Genomic DNA, 16,145 nt, shown 5'->3' on the forward strand with positions numbered 1-16,145 from the left:
TTGGTTTTCTCCATGACATCCTGTTGGAATGTTCAGGGTGGCAGAAGAGGATATATTGTTTATTAATATGCTTCCTAACTTCCGATAGCACACTCTTAGCAGAGTTCTACATTCCCCTTTTAAATGCACAGCGGATAGCTGGTTGCAGGCTCGTGTCAGCCTCTCACTATTAGGTTCCTGGTAAGTTCCCTTATATTCCTCTTAAAAGAACAAACACACCACAATCTTGTGTAAAGTATATAAAAGTAGTTTACTCACTCATTCAGTTCACAGTTGGATCCCTGAAGGCAGACTTAGTTACAAAGTATATACCTGTAGATCTATCCCATATGGAGACAGTTCCAGTGTCCTCTGTTGGCTGAAAGCTGCTCCAACGACGGAGGAAGTCAAAAGGAGGGGGGGGGCTTCATGCCTCGTCCCTTTTGTTACCTGGACAGGTAAGGTCATGCACACCTCTAGTCACATGCAAAAGGAAATAAGCCCCAGCCAGGAGGAAACAGGAAGTTTTCGAGTGGCTGAACCAAACATTCTCTTGCATGCCCAGTCTAGGAAAACAAGGAATGTTGTACTTGACTGCTATTTATGTAGCACATCCCACACTTCCTGGGGACATGGAAAACCTGGGTCCTCATGGTCATGGTGAGGAAGAGGCTTGGCCACCTTTCCCAATTGCTAACAGGATAAGGAAGCTCAATTTCAGTGCAGTGGGGAGGGGAGAGGCTGGCCCCCACAGAACCCTCCCTACATGCCACAGTCTCCAACACAGCCAGGAAAGGCATAGACCATGTGGCCTCATAAACAACAGAGTAAAAAAACACATGGAAATCCTCAAGCAAGGCATGGTCTCCTATACTGAGTGTCACCTGATGAAATAAAAGGACTTATAGGCCAGCCAAATCAAGGGAAAGCACCTGGCCCAGATGCGATAGGTTCCAAAGAACTCAAATTAAACCCTCTCTGGTGGACCCTGTTGCTGGCTAATCAGCAAAGGGTTGGATAAGTAGGGATCCATGCCAGACACATGGACAACAAGGGCAACTATAGTCCCAATAAATAATAATAATAATAATAATAATAATAATAATAATAATAATAATAATAATTTATTCCCCAGCCACTCTGGGCGGCTTCCAGCAAAATATTAAAATACAGTGGGCTGTTAAACATTAAAAGCTTCCCTAAACAGGGCTGCCTCAGATGTCTTCTAAAAGCCTGGTAGTTGTTTTTCTCTTTGACATCTGGTGGGAGGGCGTTCCACAGGGTGGGTGCCACTACCGAGAAGGCCCTCTGCCTGGTTCCCTGTAACTTGGCTTCTCGCAGGGAGGGAACCACCAGAAGGCCCTCAGAGCTGGACCTCAGTGTCCGGGCTGAGCAATGGGGGTGGAGATGCTCCTTCAGGTCTACTGGGCCTTTGAGGCCATTTAGGGCTTTCAAGGTCAGCACCAACACTTTGAATTGTGCTCAGAAACGTCCTGGGAGCCAATGTAGGTCTTTCATGACAGGTGTTATGTGGTCTCGGTGGCAGCTCCCAGTCACCAGTCTAGCTGCCATATTCTGGTTTAGTTGTAGTTTCCGGGTCACCTTCAAAGGTAGCCCCACATAGAGCGCATTGCAGTAGTCCAAGCGGGAGACAACCAGAGCATGCACCACGCTGGTGAGACAGTCTGCGGGCAGGAAGGGTCTCATCCTGCGTACCAGATGGAGCTGATAGACAGCTGCCCTGGACACAGAATTGACCTGTGTCTCCATGGAGAGCTGCGAGTCCAAAATGACTCCTGCACACCTGGTCCTTCAGGGGCACAGTTGCCCCATTCAGGGAGACCATACTCGGTCCGGGACCTGTTTGCTTTCCGCTGGAGCAAAGGTCTCCCAGCACGTCAATCATTAACCCCAACCCCACAGGCTGCCTGTTTGCAAGGTAAACCCCAAAGGGAACGAGGCGCACCTGTGTTTTGCTCCTCCAGGTTGGGGGTGGAGGGAGGGAGGCACACGGCAAATTGATTTCATGTCGCTTCATTTCCAATATGCCACCTAATGACAAAGATCGTGTGGGTGGCTAACGAGTAAAAATCAAACACATGCGACGGGAAATGGAAAGCGAGAGCATAGAATGCAGCCCGCCGCAGGGAGTGACGTCAGGGAATGACACAACTCTTGCATCTTCTTCCACTAACCCTGAAAAATGCAGGAGCTGGTGGCTATCGCTCAGTGTGGAAGGAAAAGCACTCCGGACATGCTCAGGAGCAGCAGCAACAACAAGAAGAAGAATAAGAATAATACTTTATTATTTGTACTCTGCCCATTGACTGGGTTGCCCCAACCACTCTGAGCGGCTTCCAGCTTATATAAAAACATAGCAAAATATTAAACCTGCCCAATTATTGCTGCCCGTGTCCTTTTTTTCTGTGATGGCGGCGCGTGTGCAAAGACTTCCTTTTGTAACGTATATAAAACAGAGAGAACAGAGAAAGCAACAGATCTAAAGGCGAGAAACGAAAACTTTGAAACAAGTCCCGGCTGCACGTGGGCGAAAAGTCCATCAAAGGATATCAGCGGGATCTGATGATGATCGGGTCTCGTTCAAGGTTTGCCAGGCTGGCCCTGAACACGATGCTTCTTCTGCTGTATTCAGGAACGCCGGATCGTACCCAAAGTGCCTGAAGGTTCTCGTCCCGTTCGCCCAACTCTCCAATGCTGCTGGGTCTTTCCCTCCTGGCAATAGCTGTCAACGTTTTTTAAGGGAAATTCCTTTATTCCGAATAGGATTCCTCGCAATAAAAGGGGGGGAAAAGTTGACAGCTCTGCCTCCTGGCTCCATTCCGGGGGCGGCTGCCACGTGTCTCCCGAGACGGGTCCGCGCCACATCCTGAGCTTGGCAGGTCCAGTCCCATCCCGGCGGAGATGTCAAAGCGCCCTTGCCAAAGCTCAGAGTCAGGCCCAAGGCAGCGTGCTGCCGGGTGTCCCTGCGTGGGACCCTGTCCCTGGAGACGGGGGCTGGACAGAGGTCGCCGCCCCCTCCCCACCCGCTGCCCCCACCCTCCTCTCGTCCCCGACTGATAAGGAAGCCTTATCTCCCCACCTGAGCAGACAGCCCCGGTCAGGGTGCAAAGGGAGCCCGGGGAAGGACGCGGCCGCGGCAGGAGCGCCAGGGTGCGGGCATGGGGGCCACGGGGTGGACTCGCACCCGTCTCTGCCGCCTGGCCTGCACCGTGGGGCTCTTCTTCTTCCTCCTCCTCCTCTGCTTCTCCAGTCTCCGCCTCCGTAAGTCGAGGGTCGGGGGTCGGGGGGGGGGCGTGCTGTGCCCTTTCGCTTCTCCTGGAATCTCCTTTTCCAATTCTCAGATTCATTTTGCAGCCATTTGCAATTGTTATTTAAAGGGGGGGGGGCGCAGACAAAAGCTTTCCTACTAAAACTGGGTCTCTTCCAGGCTGCCAGGGGTGAGGGAGGTCAATATTGCAAGCGGGCCTCTGGGAGCCCCCCGCCCTAACAGGGGTCTCATTTCCGACCTTCCGCTGTCTTCCTGCAATTGCTTTGTTCTGGGTTTGAGTCTTCACCTAATCAATCCGTGTGTTTTCTCTGCCTCCCGGCCCTTGTGGGTCTCGCATTGCCTGCTCTCGGGGCCGCAGCAGAGCTGCCGAACTCCACCTGCGTTTGGGGGGTCCGTCCGTGCCGCTGGTTTGGGGGGACGCCGCCCAGCAAGGAGGATGCAGAGAGGAAGGTGAGAACCCGGAACGCCCCCAGCTCAGCTGCTCCCAGTTTTGGAATGGAGTTCAGTGGGAATTTGCTCACGTTTTAAAATCCAAAAATGCCGAGAGTTTTGCAGTGCTTGGATTTCAACTAGGTGTGCGATGTCATCTACTGGAGCAGTCAAGTACATTCCCTGGTGTGCTAGAGTGGACATGCAGGGGATGTTGGTCCAGCCAGTTGAACTTCCTGCCACTCCTGGCTGGAGCGTCCATCCTTTGCATGTGATTAGTAGGTGGGCGTGCTCTGGTCCCTGGGGTCAAGAAGAGTCGGACATGACTAAAGGGCTAAACAACAGCCAAGTAGGTGGGCCAGACCTTTCCAGACCTGGTAAAAGGTCAAGTCACTGAGCCACCTCCCTTCTTTTCCATCCTGCCTGCTTCCTGCTTCACCTGGACTGCACTGCTGGCTCTCAGCCAGTAGTTCCTGGGTTATCTCCCATATGGGCTAAACCTATTTGTACATCTTTGTAACTTTAACCCTAAAACCTGCCTTCAGGGATCACACTGTGCTCTGCCTGGTTGTGAGCAAAACTACTTTTTGTTACTTATGAATAGGACTGTGGCGTCTTTATTCTTTTCAGGGGGATTCAGGGGGTCTTATCCGGAATACTAGAACATGTCTCCATCTGGGCAAGCCAGACTGAGTTGCTTGTTGTCTTAAGAGATTCTGACGAGTCTGCAACCAGCTTCCTGCTGCGTGATAGGGGAATGCACTCTGCCAAGTGAAGAAACTTGCTAAGGCGAGTTCAGAAGGATAATATTAATCCATACATCCTCTCCTGTTACCCACAACATCCCCACACCAGGATCCCAGCTGGAGAGAGTCCTAGAACTGTGGGTGGCAGAGTTGGGAGGGGCCCCATCTAACCCCCTCTAATGCAGGGATCTTAACGGAAGCAATTAAGCCTCCCTGGTTGCTATTGGAGGTTTTTAAGCAAGCACTGGGTGGCCACCTGGAAGCGATGCCTAGCTGCAATCCCTGCATTGCATGGGGTTGAACTAGATGGCCCCTGACAGTTCTAGATTCTAAGTTGCCAGAGGCTAAATTGTGCAGCTGTATGTCCCCCCAAAAGTGGAGACTTCTTTGTTACATTTGGAGTGATGATTTGGGGTGGGGTGAGCACGAGGGTCAGAGGGTTGCTTTTTCTGCCCCTAAGGCACCCCAGTCCCACCAGCTCACCCACCCCAGTGACTCTGCTCTTCTGCTCTGCTCACAGCCCCCTCCTTCCGCCTCGCCCCCTTCTGCCACCACTGGGGCCGCCCTCCTTCTGCACACCCCATCTGAGCCCCAGGACCTGGGTGAGGGCTTCCGAATTGTACGTCTTCAGAGGGCCTTCGCTGCCAGCCTCACGCCCAGCAGGCAAATCCTCATCCGGGAATACCTCAGCGGCTGGAAAGAGCTGATCAAGTGAGTAAGAGCTGCCCCCCCCCCAAAAAAAGCCAAGGGGGGCTCTGTAGAAGCAGGAGTCACATTTCCCAGGTGAGAGATTCTGGCCCAGATACTAAGTTCCTGGGACAGGCTTGGCAAAGGCAGCAAGGAGGTTTCCAGGTCCCACAGGAAACAGAAACCGATGAAGCAGCTTCGCAGAATCCTAGAGCTGGAAGGGAGTCAGGAACCAAGGAATCCAGATAGACTGGGCCTGGGCCTGGAGGTTCCATAAGAGGATCAGAAGAGCCTGGCTGCTGGATGAGGCCAAAAGGGGCCTGTCCATAGCTGTCAAGTGTCCCTTATTTGAAGGGACAGTCCCTTATTCCAGCGCCATGTCCCGCTGCTGTCCCTTATTGATGGATGTCCCTTAAATGATGTCCCTTAAATTTCAAAGGAAGCAGCTCCTCTCCCCCCCCTCCCTCCCTGCCGGCCAGGGAGGAGGGAGGCTCCAACTGTGTTGCTTGGCTGTGTTCCTCACCCAATAAGAAGTCTAAGAACAACTGGGGGGGGTGGAGCTTGCATGCCTTGTGTGTGGCTAGTTAATGCAAGCTGAGGGGGTTCTTGAATGCTGGACGCCATTTTGTTGCACGTGCTGCTGCAAACTTTGCAGTGCAAAGCCAGGCCGGGGAGCCATCTTAAGTTGAGGCTGCATAGGCTTTGTGATTCAGATTCTAGTCAGTCGAACCTCTGGTTACAAAGTTGGTTGGACAGTGTTCTCGAAGCTGCCAGCATGAGTTTGACCAGACTGCAGGAGGACAGGAAGACTGGAGTGCCTGGAACAGGTGAGGCTGCTGGTCCCTTATTTTCAAGGCTGCTGGTCCGTTATTTTCAAATCTGTAAGTTGACAGCTATGGGCCCGTCTAGCCCAGCATCCTCTTCTCACAGGGGGCAGCCAGGTGTTCCAAATGAAGAAAAGAGCAGCCCTCTCTCCTCCTGTGTTTCCAGCAAATAATATTCAGAAGCATTGCTGCCTCTAACTGCACAGGGCAGAGCCTAGCCATTATGGCTAGGAGCCACCTGTTTGTTCCGTGCCTAGAAAGTATGGGTTCAAGTAGTTCCCCCCCCCCCTTGACACGCTCCTTTCCCAGGTAAAAGCTGCTCTGTAGTGCTAAATCAGAACAAACAGCAATCCACAGAAAAAAACAGAATTGCTGTTTGCACCTACTGAGTTTTCCCTCTCTCAGTGTGCGGAGCCCTCAGTAATAAAAAGAGCATTTTCCAGGAAAAGCAGCAGGACAAACACACAAGCCAACCTCTATTGGACCCCTGACTAGGAATCATGGGGGAAAGGGAAGCGTGAATGAGTTTTTACGTACTTGCTTTTTCTCTCTAAACTAAAAACTCCCAAGTTTCACAACCTTTCTTCATAGAGGAACCCCTTGAGCATTTCAGTTGCTCTTTTCTGAACCTTTTCCAAAACTGCAATATCCCTTTTGAGATGAGTCGACCAGAACTAGACACAGGTAAAGGTAAAGGGACCCCTGACCATGAGCTCCAGTCGTGGCCGACTCTGGGGTTGCGGCGCTCATCTCGCTTTATTGGCCGAGGGAGCCGGCGTACAGCTTCCGGGTCATGTGGCCAGCATGACTAAGCCGCTTCTGCTGAACTAGAGCAGCGCACGGAAACGCCGTTTACCCTCCCGCCAGAGCGGTACCTATTTATCTACTTGCACTTTGACGTGCTTTCGAGCTGCTAGGTTGGCAGGAGCAGGGACCGAGCAACGGGAGCTCACCTCGAACCACCAACCTTCTGATCGGCAAGTCCTAGGCTCTGTGGTTTAACCCACAGTGCCACCCGCAGTACTCCAAATGTGGTTGCACCACAGATTTGTACAATGGCATTGGCTGTTTTATTCTCAGTTCTTTTCCTGTTTCCTTTTTTGCCAATTTTTTTTTATTAGTTTTCATTTTTAACCACTGAGTGGTTAAAACTCAATTCCTTTCCTAAGGACTCCTGGCACCTTAGATTGGTATGAAGGCGTTATGGTACTGGCAGGCAGGATATTTTCGGGAGAAGAAAAGGCTACAGAGCGACCCTCCACAGCTCCGAAGTGGAGTCCCTGAGGCGGTTGGGTGGCGCCTCGTCCGCCTCCTTCCTGCAACTCCTGCAGCCCAGCTGGTGCCCAACATCTTACTCTGTTTTCCTTTGGACCACTTGAGAGAGGCGGAGGAGAGGGAGATCTTGTCCTCTGGGCCGCCTAGGCCCTCCAAACACTGCCCAGACTTGCGCCCCCGGGGAGGTCACTTCGGTGCTGCAAATGCAGCAAGAACAATGCCAGAGGCAGCAGCGTCACAGCAGGCGCTGCGAGCCCCCCCCCCCAAAGGCTCAGGCCTCCACTGTCTCCCGAGACAAGCGGGTGGGAGCCCACGATTTCCGCCGCTTCTTTCTTGTGAAACTCCGGCCCGCTCTCTCCTTCCTCGCAGACTCATGGACTCGCTGGGCGCCGCCTTCGGCCTGATCTCCGGCGAGACCCGCACCAAGATCGCCATCCTGCAGGAGCAGCAGCGCGGCCCCCACGGAGCCCACTACCGCACCCTCCAGTCCATGGTGCGCTTCGAGCTGGCCCGGGGGCTGGTGGGCTTCCAGTCCCTGCCGGCCGGCCGGCCCCCCTCCGGCTGCCGGACCTTCCTGCGCCTCCACCGGGCCTTGAAGTGGCTGGAGCTCTTTCTGCGCAAGCTGGGGACCAGCCCGGAGGACGCGGACCCTTCCCGCATGTGCGCCGACGCCTACCAGGAAGCCCTGGCGCCCTACCACAGCTGGTGGGTGCGCCAGGCGGCCGCTCTGGCTTTCATGGCCATGCCCTCCCGCCGCGGACTCTACCGCATCCTGAGCGCCGGAGGGGGCGAGGAGGAGGGCAAGGGCCCCCGCAGGCTCCTGGACACCGTCCGCAGCATCGCCCACGTCTACAACGCCACCCAGGAGCTGTATGCCGCGCACGGGATGCTGGCGCTGCCCTGAGGCCGAGGAGGGGACCCACGGGGGGAGGGCAGCAGCAGCAGCAGCAGCAGCAGCGGGTCCCTTCCCTGGCAGCGCCTCTGCACCCAGGCCCAGGGAAGAAGGGACCAAGGCTGGCTGGTGGCGCCAGGCGAGGCGACGCTGCCTTGATTGCCAGGCTGATCCCCAGGGATGCCTTTCGGATCCAGGGTTCCTCGGGAGGTTTCGAGCAGAGCTTGGGCGGCCACCTGCCAGGAATGCTTCAGCTGAGATGCCTGCAGTGCAGGGGGTGGGATTAGATGGCCCCTGGGGGTCCCTCCCGACTCTGCAGTGCCAGGATTATTCGGTGGACGCCTGGGGGAGGGGGGGGGGTTGGCGGGAGGCGCCAGCATCGCAGCCCCTGCTCAGTCCCCTAATGCAGCTCTTGACCAGGGAGCGGAAGGAAGCGATCTTAGGGGGGGAATGAGATGCTCGTGGCTCCCTCTGCTGGCTGCTCCGAGTTCTGCACCTGCAAGCTCCGCTTCCGCCGCCTAAAAGCCCGGGTTTTAGGGGCAAATACGGGGGGAAGACTGACAAAAAATAAAAGTATTCCTCACCTGTGGACTCCATCGTTGCTTAATATAAAGGTGCTAAAAAGGTAAAGAACCCCTGACAGTTAAGTCCAGTCGCAAACGACTCTGGGGTTGCGGCACTCATCTCGCTTTACTGGCCAGGGGAGCCGGCGTTTGTCTGCAGACAGTTTTTCCGGGTCATGTGGCCAGCAGGACTAAGCCGCTTCTGGTGAAACCAGAGCAGCGCACGGAAACACCGTTAACCTTCCCACCAGAGTGGTACCTATTTATCTACTTGCACTTGGACGTGCTTTCGAACTGCTAGGTTGGCAGGAGCTGGGACTGAGCAATGGGAGCTCACCCCGTCTCGGGGATTCGAACCACCAACCTTCTGATCAGCAAGCCCTAGGCTCAGTGGTTTAGACCACAGCACCACCCGCGTCCCCTCATAAAGGTGCTAAATAGGCTTAAATGAGCCAGACATACTCTGTGTGTGCGCGTGCACACACACACACACACACACACACACACACAGGGTGAGACTGGTGCCACTCGTGACTCTGCCTTGATATTTGAATAAGAAATAAAATCATGCTATATATATTGCTAGATAGATATATGTCATTCAAGCTCTGCCCTTTATATATATTTAATTTATGGGATATCTTTTCAATAATTTCCCAAACCCTTGGATATCATAGCGTCGGATTGGGCTCCCCCAGGGTCATCTAGTCCACCCCTGCAATGCAGGAATCTTTTGCCCAACGTGAGGCTCAAACCCACAACCCTGAGATTAAGAGTCTCATGCAGTGCCAGATTTACTTATAAGCTAAACAAGCTATAGCTTAGGGCCCCACTTTCTGGGGGGGGGGGCAGAAAAAATTAAAGGAAAAAAACCTGGATGTACATTTCCAAAATATAAGATAAACTTCTTCTTAATTGTATTTCAGTTCCACAATTACTTTGATAAAATACATATTATGTTATGTGCAAATGGCTTTAGATACCTACTAGGTCCATCAATTACCATATACAGTAGCATATAGTCAACACAAAAACCAGCAACAATTTGTTGTGGACAAAGGACAGCTGGACATATAAAGGGCCCCATGGCCTTCAGTAGCTCAGGGCCTCACCAAACCTCAATCCAGCCCTGGTCTCATGCTGTACCCACTGAGTTACCAACAATCCAGATTGTTAAGGTTAAGGGTCTTCTGGGATTTGGGACTCAGTATGGATTACTTTGAGATTCCCTGCCCCATGAAGAGAAGAAGAAGAAGAAGAAGAAGAAGAAGAAGAAGAAGAAGAAGAAGAAGAGTAGTAGTAGTTTGGATTTGATACCCCGCTTTATCACTACCCTAAGGAGTCTCAAAGCGGCTAACATTCTCCTTTCCCTTCCTGCCCCACAACAAACACTCTGTGAGGTGAGTGGGGCTGAGAGACTTCAGAGAAGTGGGACTGGCCCAAGGTCACCCAGCAGCTGCAGGTGGAGAGCCAAGAAAGGGAGCGTCACTCTGGGAATGAACTGCTTTCTCCAAGCAGGTGCCCTCTGGGTATTTTGGTAGTGTACAAGACTCTTAATCTCAGGGTCCTGGGTTTGAGCCCCACATTGGACAAAGAGCTTCCTGCTTTGCAGGGGGTCAGGCTAGATGGTCCTTGTGGTCCCTCCCAAATCTACGGTTCTATGACTGCCAGCCTCACCAGCTCCAGCTAATATGGCCAGATGGTGCTTGGGGGGCTGGGAGGAGGGCTGCCACATGGAGGATGGAGAAAGCTTGTTTTCTCCTGCTCCAGAGCATAGGACTCGGACCAAGGTCTTCAAATGACAAGAAATGAGGTTCTGACTAAACATCAGGAAGAAGATTCTGACAGTAGGAGTTGTTTGGCAACAGAAATGGCTCCCATGAAAGGTTGTGGACTCTCCTTCCTTGGGGGGTTTTAAAGCAGAGGTTGGAAGGCCATCTATCATGGATGCTTTAGTTGAGAGTAATGCGTTGCAGGGGGTTGGCCTGACATTTCAACAGAAGTTGGCTATTGAACAAAACTGAAATGCATGTAAAAAAAAAGAGGGGCAGTTATTGGCTCCGGGATCTTCACGTGGTCAGCCTCTGTACTGCCAGTGATGATCCATTCTTGCTTCATTTCAACTTGGGAGTCAGGAAGTTTGGCCTTTGAATTCATGTCCAGAAACAAGAGGCAGGGTGAAAAGAAGAGGCTGATCCCAGCATGCTTCACTGCTTAGGGCAACCCCCAAACAAGATAGGATCCAAGGAAGAGGTTGCAGTGAGTTGCTGTGCTTATGGCAGGGGACAGGCACACACAGGCAAAGAAAGCAGTCCTTATTTTTTACATACTTTGGCTCGGCAAAAAGTCACAATTGCAAGCATTCTGCAAAAAAGTCCCGTAGGTTTCAAAAGCCCCACAAGGGTGGGTGGGTGTGGAATAAATTTATTTCCACTGAGTAAAATGCCACTTGATGGTAACAAAACATCTAAGCCGTTAGTAGAAATGTTAATATGGTCAATTAAAAACAGCAGCAAACCATTTAAAACATCACAATCAAGCAGCAAAATCAAAAATTAAACAGTAAAGAGATTGAAAGAATAACAGCATAAGATTAAAGCACATCAATATCTCTGCATCTGGAAAGGCTCACCCGAAAAAACGTATTTTAAGCAGGCACCAAAAAGAATGAAGCCAAGGGGCCTGTCTCAAGTCACGAGGCGGAGAGGGATATCGGTTCAGACATGGTCCTATCCTGACAAGAAGGGGAACTCTGAGATCAGGGCTCAGCCAGTGTCTCTGGAGACCTCATCCTTTGGAGGGTGCTTGGGAGAGGTGGGGTGGCTGGACAGCTTCCCACCTTAATACACAAACATGATATAGAACCAGAACCTTCAATGGATTTTGCAATATGTTTTAATGTTAATATAGAGACATTGGTAGTCAGTAATAGCTGAGGGGAAGGGCTGCAGGACACACATATACAAGTGTCACACGCTGGACGAAATGGTTTCCAAATCTTGAAAAGAAGAGCAAGACTTGTTGAGGACGTGATACCTGACGACCTGTGGGGTGCAAGGCCTCGTGTGAAGAGGGTTGCAAGGCCTGGGCTGGAGACATGGGCACCCTGCGCGGTTTCAAAAATCCCTCATCCAGCAGAGTCTCACACTGGGGAGAAAGTAGAGCAGGGTCACCTGCTTGAGGAATATATGTGAGGCACTGACAAAAATGTCCCATTGGTCAAGATCTGGCGCTCTGTCCACCTGGCATGGAAAAGAGTGTCAGATGTTGCCCCGGGGTGAGCTGTGTTGTTTGGAGTCTCAGCTCAATCTAAGCCTTCTTCCATGTTTTGGATGTCTGACAATGAGAACTGGAGTTGGCTGAAGCAGACAAACTGTGCTGGGTCAGGATCCCAACCAACTTTGAGGTAGGATGAGCAGAGAACCCTTGTCTCTCTTCACTTGTCTGTCCTTTCTCTCTCTTCACTTGTCTGTCCTTTTCACTAAACCTCCTTCCACATTCCAAGCACTCGTACGGTTTCTCCCCTGTATGAATTCTTTGATGGGAAGTGAGACTTTCCTTCCAAGTGAAACTCTTTCCACACTCTTGACATGGAAATGGTTTCTCCCCTGTATGAATTATCTGATGGTCAGTAAGAGTTTCCTTCTGGGTGAACCTCTTTCCGCATTCCAAACACTGATAGGGTTTCTCCCCTGTATGTACTCTTAGATGGGAAATGAGAATTTTCTTGTGGGTGAAGCTCTTTCTACAATCCAAACACTGAAATGGTTTCTCCCCCATATGAACTCTTTGATGGGAAGTGAGATTTGACTTCCATCTGAAGTTCTTTCCCAGTTTCCACGGCATGGCCTCTTCCTGCTTCAGGGCCTGCTGAGTCTTGTTCATCCATCTGTGCTCTCAGGAAGCCTGCAAGAGACAGGGAGGAAACTCTATTTTTTCTGCCATTTTCTGTCCATCCGAATTAGAGGTGCTAGCAAATCCTACAAAGCAAATGCATTTTTCCCCGCTATAAAATTGACACATTGTCAGTAGAACAGAAATGTTCCCTGAGCAAGTGTGGATGAGTCTTGCTAGGAACCAGGGCTGGACTGCACCACAGCCCAGGATGTCAGCACCACAATCTCCAGGTCCCAGAATGACAACATAGCCCTTGTCTACAGACTCCAGAGTCTTCAGCAGATCAGGAGTGAAGTTACATGGAACCAGGCAGAGGGCCTTCTCAGTAATTAAAACCCCAGGTTAAAACAGGGCATCACCGCTATAATAATAACTTTATTTTCTAGACCCCTATTCATTATATAAAGCAGCCTAGGAGTGGAGTACAACCATGTGTATTTACAAGCAGCACATTCAGGGTCAAACAGTTCAGCCAGCTGCCTGGATCTGTACACTAATATCAGTGTAGTGGAAGAAGCAAAGATCACCATTGTTGAAGCAATGATTCTTCAACATCAACTTCGTTGGACTGGTCATGTTGTGCGGATGCCTGATGATCGTCTTCCAAAGCAACTACTCTATTACAAACTTAAAAATGGAAAGTGTAACGCTGGTGGTCAACAAAAGAGGTTTAAAGACTGTCTCAAGGCAAATCTTTAAAAATGTAGTATAAACACTGACAACTGGGAAACACTGGCCTGCAAGTACTCCAGTTGGAGAACATAGAATCATAGAAGAGTCCAACCCCCTGCCAAGCAGGAAACACCATCAGAGTACTCCTGACATATGGTTGTCAAGCCTCTGCTTAAAGACCTCCAAAGAAGGAGACTCCACCACACTCCTTGGCAGCAAATTTCACTGTCTAACAGCTCTTACTGTCAGGAAGTTCTTCCTAATGTTTAGGTGGAATCTTCTTTCTTGTAGTTTGGATCCTTGACCAAAGGTGTCATAGACTTTGAAGGCACTCCAACTCAGGACGCAAGGGAGAAACGTGCTAGGAGGAAGGCATGCTTGGCAAATCCACACTGTGATCAACTCCCACTCGGAAACCAATGTCCCCACTGTGGAAGGACATGTGGATCCAGAATTGGCCTCCACAGTCACTTACGGACTCACTGTTAAAACCGTGTTTATGGAAGACAATCTTACTCAGATACGAGTGATTGCCAAAGAAGAAAGAAGAATCATAAGAGTAATAATAACAACAACATTATCATTATCATGAGATAAAAACTAAGACAACTTCTACGTTCAGCTACCTTTCAACATTCTGTTCCTGCGTCAGAAACTAGGCTATGATCTTTTCATCTGGTCAGTGCCTAGAATCCATTCATTTAATACATTTCAGGAAGCCCCCCCCCCCCATTAACCCAGCACTGCTGCTGCCAACGTCCAGGCCAAGCTGCACTTGATTTAAGGAGCAGGTAGAGGAAAGAAGGGGATGCGGGTGGCGCTGTGGGTTAAACCACAGAGCCTAGGACTTGCTGATCAGAAGGTCGGCGCTTCGAATCCCCGTGACGGGGTGAGCTCCCGTTGCTCGGTCCCTGCTCCTGTCAACCAAGCAGGTTGAAAGCACGTCAAAGTGCAAGTAGATAAATAGGTACCGCTCTGGCGGGAAGGTAAATGGCATTTCCGTGCGCTGCTCTGTTTCGCCAGAAGCGGCTTAGTCATGCTGGCCACATGACCAGAAGTTGTACGCCAGCTCCCTCGGCCAGTAAAGCGAGATGAGCGCTGCAACCCCAGAGTCAGTCACAACTGGACCTAATGGTCAGGGGTCCCTTTACCATTACCTTTAGAGGAAAGAAAGTCTGCTCCGTGGGGGGAGGGGGATGCCCAGATGGATCAGCTGAACACGAACCCCTCTTCTCCCCAACGCCCCCTCCGGGGGAAGAGAGAGGAGACTCACCAGCGCGCAGAAGGCGCCCCACGAGGCAGCATTTGCAAAGGAGACCACAGCCCCCTCCCCCTCTTGCAGGAAGGGAGGGGGAAGGGAGGACCTGCCCCCCCCGCGACACTTTTTATTTCCTGTCCTCTCTAGGAATGCAGCTCAGCTCCTTTTAACCCTTGGCAAGCCGTGCGCACCCAGCTCACCCTTCTCTTCAGAGCAGGAGCCCAGCAGGAGGCACGTTCGTTGCGCACAGTCAGAGAAGTTTTCTTGGCTGGGGGGCTCTTGGCTGACGTGCTAAGCTGCTCCCTCCCTTGTGTTACGGAAATGAAGGGGGGGCACATCTTAGATATCAGTTTTCCGCCTCCCTTCCAAACCCCTGGACGATGAGCCCAGCCACCTTTGTTCATCTTCTTTGGCGATCCCTCGTAGCCGAGCCAGATTGTCTTCCATAAACATGGTTATAACAGAGTGCGTAAGTGACTGTGGAGGCCAATTCTGGATCCACATGTCCTTCCACAGTGGGGACACGGGTTTCTGGGTGGGAGTTGATCACTGTGTGGATTTGCCAAGTGTGCCTTCCTCTTTGTCTGTTTCTCCCTTGCATCCTGAGTTCGAGCATCTTCAGATTTGGTCAAGGCTGTTCTCCAATTGGAGCGCTCGCAGGCCAGTGTTTCCCAGTTGTCAGTGTTTATACTACGTTATTAAAGATTTGCCTTGAGAGAGTCTTAAAACCTCTTTTGTTGACCACCAGCTTTACGTTTTCCATTTTTAAGTTCGGAATATTGTTGCTTTGGAAGACGATAATCAGGCATCCGCACAACATGACCAGTCCAACGAAGTTGCTGTTGAAGAATCATTGCTTCAAGACTGGTGATCTTTGCTTCATCCAGTACACTGATATTAGTTCGCCTGTATTACACCATTGCCATAAACCCGTACCTTCAATCTATCAAATATACGCTCAATATATAACATCTTCTTGAGAGTCCCATGGACTGCAAGAAGATCAAACCTCTCCATTCTGAAGGAAATCAGCCCTGAGTGCTCACTGGAAGGACAGATCCTGAAGCTGAGGCTCCAATACTTTGGCCACCTCACGAGAAGAGAAGACTCCCTGGAAAAGACCCTGATGTTGGGAAAGATGGAGGGCACAAGAAGGGGACGACAGAGGACAAGATGGTGGGACAGTGTTCTCAAAGCTACCTGCATGAGTTTGACCAAACTGCAGGAGGCAATGGAAGACAGAAGTGTCTGGCGTGCTCTGGTCCAGGGGGTCACGAAGAGTCAGACACGACTAAACGACTAAGTAACAACAACATAACATTGAAATTATGTTGCTGGTTTATGTATGAACCCTGTGTTTTATGAATGGACTCTGTATTTTGTGAATTACTAAAGATCAACCAGTGGGGAGCTCTGAAATCCGAGAGCTAGCCAATCGGGTACATCATTACAAACAGCGGCCCCTATTGTGTGCGAAGTAGGTAACTCTTCAGCCCAGCAGATCAGCCTTTGCAGGATTGACTGAGCACCCCCTGCTTTGCAGACAATGGAGAAAGCTGGTAAAATGTATCCCTTCTGGTTCTGATTGCCAAAACTTGTTACATTGTTGCAAGAAATGTCAAATTGTATCCCTT

The 16,145-nt window shown here is 51.1% G+C and overlaps 3 protein-coding genes across 4 annotated transcripts in view; 1 reads left to right on the forward strand and 2 right to left on the reverse strand.

The window, feature by feature from the left end:
• Window positions 1-14,693, reverse strand: part of LOC307202165 (uncharacterized protein) — a 68,706-nt gene extending 54,013 nt beyond the window's left edge. The window contains exon 1 of the mRNA XM_079951903.1: window positions 14,527-14,693. The gene's annotated coding sequence lies outside the window, so the exon portion shown is untranslated. The remainder of the gene's footprint in view (window positions 1-14,526) is intronic.
• On the forward strand, window positions 1,539-8,133 carry LOC307201690 (ceramide-1-phosphate transfer protein-like; the record flags this gene model as incomplete). 2 transcript variants are annotated; one of them, XM_079950989.1, is made up of 4 exons in its annotated part: window positions 1,539-3,261; window positions 3,627-3,718; window positions 4,964-5,154; window positions 7,599-8,133. In XM_079950989.1, exons 1-4 carry the CDS (start codon window positions 3,159-3,161, stop codon window positions 8,131-8,133), a joined length of 921 nt encoding a protein of 306 aa, XP_079807115.1. In that variant the 5' UTR covers window positions 1,539-3,158. The 2 variants fall into 2 exon arrangements, with proteins under 2 accessions (XP_079807115.1, XP_079807116.1); XM_079950990.1 differs by having other exon boundaries at window positions 1,541-3,261; window positions 3,630-3,718.
• On the reverse strand, window positions 10,234-14,554 carry LOC307202315 (uncharacterized protein). Its single transcript, XM_079952198.1, has 2 exons — window positions 14,411-14,554; window positions 10,234-12,590 (listed from the first exon to the last, which is right to left on the reverse strand). The coding sequence occupies exon 2, from the start codon at window positions 12,567-12,569 to the stop codon at window positions 11,994-11,996; it is 576 nt and encodes a 191-aa protein (XP_079808324.1). The 5' UTR covers window positions 12,570-12,590; window positions 14,411-14,554; the 3' UTR covers window positions 10,234-11,993.
• Window positions 14,694-16,145: the final 1,452 nt, after the last annotated feature.

Source organism: Podarcis cretensis (assembly GCF_951804945.1).
Source record: "Podarcis cretensis genome assembly, chromosome: 13".
NCBI lineage: Eukaryota > Metazoa > Chordata > Lepidosauria > Squamata > Lacertidae > Podarcis > Podarcis cretensis.